General features: G+C 39.8%; 2 protein-coding genes across 13 annotated transcripts in view; one reads left to right on the forward strand and one right to left on the reverse strand.

Moving 5' to 3' along the window:
- GOLM1 (golgi membrane protein 1) overlaps positions 1-4,826 on the forward strand; it is a 56,590-nt gene extending 51,764 nt beyond the window's left edge. For all 7 annotated transcript variants that reach the window (XM_040620188.1, XM_040620186.1, XM_040620190.1 and 4 more), the window contains one exon: positions 2,561-4,826. Coding sequence is in view for 4 of the 7 variants with exons in the window: in XM_040620186.1 (XP_040476120.1) it covers positions 2,561-2,637 (77 nt within the window). In the remaining 3 variants the exon portion in view is untranslated. The remainder of the gene's footprint in view (positions 1-2,560) is intronic.
- Positions 4,827-6,055: 1,229 nt separating this feature from the next.
- The window catches only part of NAA35 (N-alpha-acetyltransferase 35, NatC auxiliary subunit), a 95,212-nt gene continuing 90,448 nt past the window's right edge, over positions 6,056-10,819 (reverse strand). For all 6 annotated transcript variants that reach the window (XM_040620184.1, XM_040620180.1, XM_040620183.1 and 3 more), the window contains 4 exons: positions 10,487-10,627; positions 9,976-10,098; positions 7,218-7,298; positions 6,056-6,446 (listed from right to left, as the gene is read on the reverse strand). In XM_040620184.1, coding sequence (XP_040476118.1) covers positions 6,387-6,446; positions 7,218-7,298; positions 9,976-10,098; positions 10,487-10,627 — 405 coding nt within the window. In that variant the 3' untranslated portion in view covers positions 6,056-6,386. The remainder of the gene's footprint in view (positions 6,447-7,217; positions 7,299-9,975; positions 10,099-10,486; positions 10,628-10,819) is intronic.

Below are 10,819 nucleotides of genomic sequence, written 5' to 3' on the forward strand. Positions count from 1 at the left end.
ATAGATTTCTGTATCTACTCAGGTCTACTTTTCAGACTTTCTGTCCCATTGGTTTCCCTGCTGACTCACACTGTACCACCCTGTTCCAAATACAACAGCAGCAGCAGTTTAAATATCTGACAAGGCTACTTCTGGAAGATTTCAGCCAAGATCTCTTTGAATAAGGCTTCTTAACCATTTTGATTCCTTTTTGAACTCAGATCAGAAGTGTTAAATCTTACCATTCTACTCATGTCTCTTATCCTCTTTTTTCATATTACCCATTTCTGCTTCCCTGATCTACATTCAGAATGATTTCCTCAGACATAACTTCTAGTTCACCAATTTTTCCTTCAGCTATGCCTATCTGTTCTTTAATTCATGCTTTTTTATTCTTTGCTCAAGTTTACAAACAAAAATTTTATTTCTTTAAATGTATCTGACTTTATCTTCCAGTTGCAGTATCTAAAAACCTTGTGGGTATTTCTTTTATCAGATTGTCCTTAGGTTACCTTCTTGTGTTTTGTGATTTTTAGCTGTGAGCTACTAGTTTCCTGGGAACTTTTACCTGTAGGAAGCCTCTGGGGCCTGGGTTAGAGCTGTACTGCACTAGAGGTCGTTTGCCTCTATCAGTCTCAAAAAGGGCACTTCAAAACCACAACCTCTTAAATAATGTAAATTCAGATATTTTTTGGATCACACAGGAAATGTGAGTTCAAACTGTATACTTGCATGGTTGTCTCCTTTAGAAATCCTTCTCCCCAGTCTAACCACTAGGCTTTCTTGCTGTCCCACCTTTACTGCAGACTTATTCTCCATTACCTTTAATCCAAAGACACAAGCCTTTGGGAGTTTCAGCTTTATATAGGAGGCCCCTTCTGGACTTCCCATCCAGAGTGGAGCCCTCGTCTTTAGTTTTTGTACCTCTGCATCTTTGGAAGCTGAGAAGGGAGAAGCCCAGTGTCTTCGGCTTCACAAGTCCTCAGGGCAGAGCTGGCTTTGCTGTTTATTACCCAGGAGTTGGAATTTTGACTTCACGTTTGGCCTCATAGATCCCTTCTTCTATTACCATTATAAACAGTGCATTTTAATGTCTTACTTTAAAATATTTTAACTTTTCTTTAAAACAGAATTTCCATATACCTTTCACCCAGGTTCCCCAAATATTAACATCTTATTTAACCATAGTCCAATTTTTGAAGACATTAATATTGATACAATGCTATTATTCAAATTTAGTGAATTGTTCAACTTAATATCCCTTTTCTGGTCCAAGATACGATAATCCAGGATTATATGCTGCATTTATTGTCACACCTCCCTAGGGTCCTTTAACCCAAAACCATCTGTCTTTATCTTATGACGTTGACAGTTTTTGAAGTGTTCTGGCCAGTAACTTGGTAGAAAGTCTCTCAACTTGGGTTTGATTCAACAGTGCATTCTTTAAAATATCTTCTCATATTTCATCCAGCATGTCAGCTATTAGAATTACCAGAGTTGTTTGAGGTTTCTAGAAATACGAGTTTTAACTTGATTTTTAAATTATTTTCTTAGGCCAGGTGATTTTAAAATGCAACATATGAACATATTAGCAAGTCAGAATTTTAAACAAATATAAAGTCTCTTTTCCTATTCCTGTCATCAGTTCCACTCACTTGTGTACGTCAGTCCTTGATTATTTGCTGGTGGTGTTACTGTCTTAACATCTGTTCTGCTGTCCTTCAAATCCGTCTGGCGTCCTAAATGCCTGGCTTTGCAGTAGAGCTCTGGGCTCTTTCATCCCCTACACACAGGCGTCCCATGAATTTGACCCTGTACAAGGCTTCAAACAAAGTGAGGATGAAGGCAAAGAAAAATGCTCTGTCAACTCTTGTAAGAGTTTCAAGAATGTCATCACCATCATTTTAAGATGCTATCATTAAAATAGTTTTAAGACCCTCCTTGCTCCAGGGAAATTAGAAGAAAAAGGCATTAGTTCCAACTTTATTAGAGAACTTTAAAAGACAGTATTAAGGCAGTCATTTAATAAAATCATTAACCATTTAATGTGTGGTAGTTGTAAATCAGCATGGTGGTTTTAGGTTTTGTGAGGTCTTCCTTTGTATGTCCTTTGTCAAAGGACAGGGTAAGGATGATGGGAGCCACAAGCAGACTTCAGCTCTGGAAGGAGCAGCTTTGGAGTCGTAAGAGCTGACCGGAGCTGCAGGTAGCTCTCGGGGCACCGTTGGAGGGACACCAACAGGGACGTGTGGAGCACAAAAGAGTTGCGGGTGTATCACAAATGTTATGAGTACATTTTATATTGTCCATTGTAGAGAACATGGGACATTATTTCACTATTTTAATCGGAAGTTTTTACATGTTTTAGCTTTATTTCATGGCACCATGTGGCCAAACATGTAGTCTCTTTGCTCTCTTGTCCTTGATTAGGAATGTGATTCCCCATTTATGCTGCAGTGGGAGACACTGTCCTCTTCATGACGCAGTCTCTAGACACTTAGGTCAAACAGAAGCTGCCTGGCTGGTTTCCCTAAATGTTTTAATGTTAGATTATGTGTTTTTTTTTTTTTTTTTTTTTTAGTTCTTAATGCTGAAAATCAGAAAGAAGACATGATAAATTTGCTTGATCAGCGTGGAAAGAGGAATCACACACTCTGAATCAACTGGAATCATAAACTTCATGTCAGGATTGAACAGAGATCACTACAAAATATTTATGAGGGGTTGAATACTGTGAAATGTACTAAGTAAAATATACAGCTAAAGATGATTGTGGAGTTTTAATATGTACTTTATGTAGGAAAATGTGCTGTAGATGGTTTTTGGGGGGGTATTTTCGAAGTGTTTATACTAAAGTGTCAAAATTTGTCAGCTAATAGGTATGAGAAGATCAACATCAAAAATAGAACCCAAGTTTTCCAAGTATGGTGACAGTGGCGCTTAAAAAATTCTGGAATGTAACTTTGTTTTAAAAAAAAAAAAAAAAGCCTGTAGGAAGAGTTTGTCTTCTGACACCAAGAGACCCGCCGCACCTGAGAATTCTTCTCTGGTCCCTCTGGTGTCCCTCTTCACATGCTGTGCTGAGTGGCCGGTACCAGCCCGATATTTCTGTTCTCCCAGGTCAGTGCTGAACGATTACGGGCTTATGCTCTCACGTGCCCACTCCTGGTTCCGACAGTCAGTGGCCTGGAGCACAAAACTGTTAACATAAATATCACTAGCAACAGTTTTAAACAAGTCGATATACGAAGGCATTTTACGTGAGAATTTTTTTAAAAAACTACTTGTATAACCTTTGTCATTAATGTACAAAAATGCTTCTAAGTGACTTGTAATTTGAACATTTGTGATCTGTTTTTACTTTGCTTAGTATATGTGGGCAAAGCAAAATCTTCTGTATTAAGTCCGTATTACCAAGAGCCATGAGTGGATTAGACTTGACACAACAGGGGCCAAAGCAGAGCTGACCCTGGGGCCTGTGGCAGAGCAGGGGGGAGCAGCGCAGCACTGTGGGCGCATGTTTGCTGTGGACAGACTGCCCACTGCACCATTACAGGAAACGGAGAGGAAGCTGACGTTAAGGGTATATACAGTGTTACACGGGGAAAGTTTAGAAAGGCAAGAGACATGCAGCAGTTGTTTTTGCCATAGTCTGTATGTTTGGCTTGTGGTAAAGGACTATCAAAGTGATTTAAAAATCAAAAGTTAATGTTAATTTGAAAAGGACTAATCATAATTCACATTGAGTTGCTTCTCAGTATTTGCAGTAAATAGGCTCTTGCCACTGACTGGGGAAAGTCAAATTAATGACTCTCAGGTTGCAAAGGTAAGTGGGTGGTGATGCTTATGAAATACAAGTCACAGGATTTGAGATGCAGGAGCCTCAGATCACCTGATATAACCCCTCAACTTCAGAGAGGAAATGGGGGTCCAGAGAAGTTAGGGCTACACAGGCCGGAAAGCTGGTGAGCTGGATGCCTGGCCCATCACCTGGCCTGGCCTCACGGTGCCCCTGGCTGGCACTGAAGGCAGGACCTGGTTTGCATTCAGGTTAAGATCTCCAATGTGAATGTTACTTGTGTAGGTGTCTTTTTACTTAATTACTAAGATTAAACTTTTCCACCCAGAAAAGGCAACTAAAGAGGGTGGTTTGTAAGATTTTACCTAAGTCCTTGTCCAACTTCCCTTTGTGTCTTAGCCTTAGGGTTGATAGTCTCTTGCTTTTTCAATAAAGCCTCTATTCATTTCATGTTTAATCAGTATGCATAGAGTTCTGAGAAACAAGACTGTTTAACTGCTTTGTTTTCCTTTACTGCCCTATCGGATCCCTAAAGAGTCAGCTTGCAAATTATGGATAAAGAATGGTGGTCTGCCTTAAACCTTTTGTGGACTGAGATGGGATGTCAGTTTAAATAAAAAAATAACCACGCTGTTTCATCTTCATGTACAAAGGCACCAACGGCCATTCGTTCAGGATGTGTGTACCGTGAGCAATTTCATGCTTTCTTACCACTGGCTTACCTTGACATCACACAGGCACCTATTCCAAGGCAACAATTTAGAGAGGTGTCGTGGCTTTTTTAAAAAAAAAAAAAAAAACAAAAACCTGTGTAATACGTAAGTAGCCGCAAACCCCCCACTTTGGTCTTTTGGTTTCATCCAAAATTAGCAGCTATTCCAATTTTTAATAGGTTTGAACTATTTAATTTACACCTTCCTCTGTATTCGCAAATGGGGACTGCAGATTCCCTGCACAATAGTCAGATTTCTTGAGTAATGAAAGCACTGCACATACTTAACTGTACTTTCATGTGATGGAACTTGAGAAATAAACCAATACCTGTTAAGTCAGTGTGTGGTCATTAAATAACTAGATTGGTACTTGGCATGATTGTTTTAATTAATTGGCAATAGTTGGTTATCCTTAGCAGAACCTGGAGTGGTGGAAGACAAGAGTGAATTCAGGATCCTTTAAGGTCCAGTGGCTCGGTCTACTACCCCTAAGATTATTAATTATAAATAACTGATAGTTTATAGAATACTAAACTTCTAAGCCTTGTCGCTGAATTTTACAAAAAATACAAAAAGATTCCACATTATTAGCTTAGACTGACTTTGAAAATGTTCATTAGTGTCAAAGGGAAATAGCTTAATAATTTAAATGTTTACTATTTTTCAGCATAGAGCAATACTTTACTAAGTGTACTAAGCCACTGTCCCTTAAAAACTGGCTTATAAAATTCTGATAATGTATAGATTGAAGGATTACTCGAAGTTGGTACCATCACATTGTACTTTTTAAAAAGCTAAAGTAAAATGCTTCCATCCTTGTTGGTGTGCCTGTGAAACATCTCTGGGAAAGTTAAAGGACTTGAAATAGTCTCTTTAAATTTATGCGTAAACGGCACATGAGTTTTATAAACTAAGACTCTACCACTTGAGACAAATGCTTGTTTTCCTATCCTTACTGCTTAGGATAAAATGATACCATCTAATGTAGAATAAAAATCCACGGCAGCATGAGCCAGGAAGAGGAATGAGCAGCAAAGGAAGGGTAGGGCCTCTGGCACTGGCCACTTACAGGTACAGGTGGATTTAAGTCTGTTTTCGAAGCCAGCAGATATTGGAAAGATCCCCACTTGAAAACGTTGCGTGGGTTAAACTGAATATTTAGTAGTGAATAAAAAGTATGCCACATTGAAACCTAACCCTAAAAATTAACAATCTACACATTCCTACCTCTCGAATGTCACTAGCAAACATTATGCATGTTTTAAAAGTGCCAAAAGGAACAGTTAAAGGATGTTTTTTAGAAAACCTCTATATTATAGGTATATAATTTAAGACAGCATGACACACAAAATCACAATCCCCATGTAACTTAGTCTCCCTAGATAGTTTAGAGGTCCCCCCCACCCCACATATTCCCTTTTAAATGTATTTTGCCAAAACCCCATTCAAGTGTTTGATCAATCCCGTTTTGAAACTTTTGAATAATCTATTTGAACTACCCGAGTAAACACCTTCAGTTCTTAACATGCATCAACAAAGTGCTGTTATTTTTCATTTCCAGTAGTGCATTTTTTGTCAAGAAATTTATTAACCTTTACAAACACTATTTTCACTCATTCATAAAAAATGATTTATGATTAAATCTGTAATAAAACCATGTAACGTTCATCACTGCATTCAGTAAGCCCAGTTTCATCCATGGAACATAACAAACCACTTTAAAACAGCAGTTTTCATTCACGTCGTATAAGGCTGTCAAATTAAAAGTATTTCTTATAATACGCTGTTATCCAAGAAATCCATTTCACTTCACGTTACGTGCTGAGACTGACGGATGGATCCCCTTAGAATCTGAAAGTAGATTCTGCCCCTTGATGTCCCCCTTTGAGTATTTCTCAAACAAGTTTCACAACAGGAAAGTATTTGTGAGCAGAGAAATCGAATTCAGGAGGAACCTGTAAACAAAGGCAGAAAGTAAACACGTGTATTTACAAATAGTACAGTATTTTAGATTTTTCTCCTGATTTTAGAGATAAGGCAGCACAAGAGAGGGGAAAAAAAAACCTGGTTTAATGACAAAGAGGATAGGAACTAACCTGGAGGGAAAACAATGAGCGTATCTCTGGGTTTATGAAAGAACAGTTAACAAAGGCAAATGGACTTCAATCACAGGGAAGGGTCGCGAGTCAGCACACTTGAGTTCCTGGCTCCTGGACAGTACTAAGCAATGAAACCACCTCTAGGAAAACAAGGCAGGAGGTAAGGAAGGCAGAGAGCAAGCCGCAATGGGAGTCCACAGCCAGGCGGAGGTACGGGCAGCGCGTGAGTGCTCAGCAGCACACCGTGTGTTGCTACATCAGCAGGGAAGCTTACGGAATTTACCATCTTTTGAGCCATTAAACAACGTCTTTAATTACTGAAGCACTCACTTTTCTACAGGCAGATGACTTAAATATCTCTCCCATAATTTGTTTTCACACATTTTGTTTTACAATAATTTACACAAGGGAGGGAGGGGAATGGAAGGGCAGACCAGAAATTTTAAGTCAATAAAATCTCTAAGTTTCAAAGCAAAATGGCAAGCTCTAGTTATTTTCTGCCCCTGAACCTCTTTTAAAGGGATGATTTTTGAATGTTTTACCTTTTTGTAATATTTGTGCATCTTATTTTTTTAAAAAGTTCTGCAATGATTTAACACCCATTTACTTTCCCCACAACACACTTACCTTAGATTCCTTTTTGTGTCCTCCTGCCAATAACTTCATGACCACAAAGTTGGGTTTGGCAACCTTTAAAATTCTATTGACCTAAACAATGAGCAATATTAAGCTATCAAAACATAAAATTCAGAGTCAAAATGTCTATATTATAGTTGTAAGAACTTTGCACAAGGTAAACGTTGATATTTTATTAAATAAAGGCAACTTAACAACACGAACAGACATACTTGTTCGCGACCACAGAGCTCTACTTCGGTCAGCTGTGCTGCCTGGAGGGGCCCTCGGGTCTCACTGTCACTAAGCCTGTAGAGCGTCCGGCTGCAAAGGCAGCCACGGAGCAGCCGGGGCGCAGACTATGTAGTTAGAGTGCTTGCAAATCAAGTACTAGCTGTGAAACCTCTGGCAGGTTCTCTAGCCTCTCTGTTCCCTAGTTCCTTCAAATCTAAGCATGGGGACAATAATTTGACTCCCCAGCCCCGCACAGACCTGCTGGGAGGCTTACTAAGTGCGCTAACACGGACGATGAGCCGAGAACCACACCTTGCCGGTAGGAGGTAGCCCGTGTTTCCCGTCACTCCTGACTACCACTCGCCTGAAGGTTTCACCTGAACAAATGAACAGAAGACTGGAATCCTGCATTCCTCCTAAAAGGGAGTAATGTGCAACCTGAAGAAAAAAGTTCCCACTGCTCCTCGTTGCTGACTGACCTCTCCAGAAACACATCTCACCGTAAGTTTGGAACGGTTTCTCCTCAGCCCCAGATAACACCTCGCCTGTCCAGATGACAGCTCTGTCTGGGCCTCCCAACAGGTGCGTCCCAATCTGAGCTCCTGACTTCTTGGCCCAGTCTCCCACCTGTTTCTGCTCCATCCACAGCCTCCCCACTGGCTCCATCCACTCAGGGGCTCAGGCCCAAACCCAGAAGTCCTCCCTGACTCCTCTTTTCCTCACCCACATTCAGTCCATCTTGTTTCGGATCACCTCCACTGTCCACGCCATCTCTCACCAGATTACTGCTGTGGCCCCTACTGGCTCCCCTGCTCCCACTTTTGCCCCTACCACAGTCTATTTTCAGCACCGGGGCCAGAGTGAACCTTTAGAACAAAAATCCAATCTGGTCACTTCTCTGCTCAAAAACTTCCAACAGCTCAAGCCTTGTTCCTCCCACTCCAGCCACACCCGTCCGTGCCTGTAGGGCCTTTACAGGTGCAGATCCCTCTGCCCATAGGGCTTCGTCCCCAGTGGCCATGTGACTGGCTTTTTCACTTTCTTCAGAGATTGGCTCATAAGCCACCTTAACTTAGAAATGCCTAATCCCCTGCCACCTCCCTACCCACAGAATTCACTATCCCCATTCCCAGCTTGATTTTTCTTCATGGTCCTTATGATCTTCTAATATACTATATAATTTATTTACTGTCTGCAACCTCCACCACCGTCAGGAGGGCTGGGGTTTGTCTAGGTTTCTTCACTAGTTTGTACCACAGGGCTGGGGACACAGTAGGCACTCAACAAATACTTGAGTAAATGAATTAAGTTCACTGAAAGAACTATGCCATCTATTATGGGTACCTTCCTCTAATTTTTACATTCCCCTTTGTATTTTCTTTTATTACATGATTATATAGAACAAAAAGTCATCTCTCTCCTATCCCTGTTCCCAAGGTACTAGCTCCCCTCCCAAGCAGCAAACATTGTTACAAATTCTTAGGAATTCTTACATCTCTTTCTGGAGATATATTATACTCCTATAATATTTGCACACATACAGAGTTCCTGGGCCCCTTTTGATTGAAATGGCAGCATACTATACAGTTTAGTACTTTGCTCTTTAAACTTCTTATATCCTGAAGAACATTCCATTACAGTATATAACAACCTTCTGCGTCCTTTTCAAGACCACACAGTATTATATGATGTATCATCACTCATTTGACAGTCTCTGTTGAGGGACAGTGAAGTTTCCTCACTTCTTTGCCATGAGAATCCTGCTGCAATGACGACTCCTGTGTTATTAGCCACTTGCTTCCCTCACTGCCCACATGTGCACATATTAGATAAATCCCAAGCAGCAGAACTGCTGGGCCAAAGTATCTGTGCTTTTTTAACAGGTAACTGCTGTAAATTTCCCTTTCATGGAGGCTGTACCAAGACATACTCCCCCAGTCTGAGTGTTACAGGCAAAGCACTCTCATTTGCGGACTACATGCATGCCAATATAATCAGGCATACAGCACACTGTGAAAGCAACAAGAGGCTGCAACTCTGTATCCTGCAGGCTCCAAGGTCCGTAGAATAATATCTCAAAATAAAATCTCTGAACAGTAAGCTCTATTTTAAATGGTCAAGTGGAATAAGGTTTTTACTTCCTGTGATAACTGACCAGAGCATTTTTCATTTTTAAGATTTATAGAATTAGATTTTAATATAATAAACTATACATTAAAATAAAAACTTTTAAATCACCATTTCTGAACTGCGGATCACTCTGGATCCAATTTCTGTTCTTCTTACTACTCAGTTTATGGTTCTATGTCTTAATTTCTCTTTGCATTGATCTCAAATTTACACAAAGGAGCTATTTGCTTTCATCAGGTAATTTTAAGTCTTTGTTAGGTTAGCAAAGCTAGTTAAAATCCTTGCCAGAAACATGACAGGCTTCCTTATTAATACTGTAAGATTCATTTTTATAAACTGTCATCTAGTAGAAATACGTATTTCCCGCCAAGCTTTTCCTCCAGAATTACTGTGACTGCAGTCTTACCTCGTGGTCTGGGTTTGGGATATTTTCCAGGATCATTTTTGCCTGCTGAAAGTGCTTACTAGCTGCCACGTACAGTTCTGGAGATTGAGGAGGAGGGCTGTATTTATTGAGGTCAGACATTTCCTAAAAAGGGGGGGAATACTATATTATTCAAAACATGTTTAATATGAAAAACTCCAAAGTAGCTTTTGTAATTAAAGAATTCTACCCTGACTCATGATTCATATATAGATACTAAAGCAAACACTCGAAGTATGTCCCTATTTTTCCCTTCCCAACCTTTGTATTTACCTCATATTATCCTCATACTTAAGATAACTCTTAATGGGATGAGTGCATCCAGTAAGAGCCAAATAATTTTCACACTAATGAAAACTGCTGTTTTATCACCTTGTCCCAGGTCCAATAGTCTGATTTGACTATTTTAATGTAGCAGCTAGGTACACACAGCGTATCTCTTAAGAAGGTCTAAGACTCCTTCGTTCACAATTGCTTTAATGAGCAGAGTCACCTTGAACTGCAGATAGTGCACCGGTGGTGGTGTCATTACACTGTTGAATGGAGCAAATCTGTGCTCGTATCGAACTTGTTCACTGTCAAGCTCAAACTTGGGTTTTCGTACTTTGCCATCCATGTCAAATGCTACCATGGTCTAAAGGAAAAAGAAAATGAAAGAGAAGATGGTATCAATATGAAAAAGTGAACTCCTCATTAATACAGAATAGAAAACAAGAAATAGCTATTTACACAGAGTTAAAACAATTTTATGGTTCAGAAATCAGGAATAGGAAGAGAAAAACTGGCTTTCATATATATATATATATATATATATATATATAAATAT

Source organism: Ursus maritimus, unplaced genomic scaffold, assembly GCF_017311325.1.
Source record: "Ursus maritimus isolate PB19 unplaced genomic scaffold, ASM1731132v1 scaffold_34, whole genome shotgun sequence".
Classification (NCBI taxonomy): domain Eukaryota; kingdom Metazoa; phylum Chordata; class Mammalia; order Carnivora; family Ursidae; genus Ursus; species Ursus maritimus.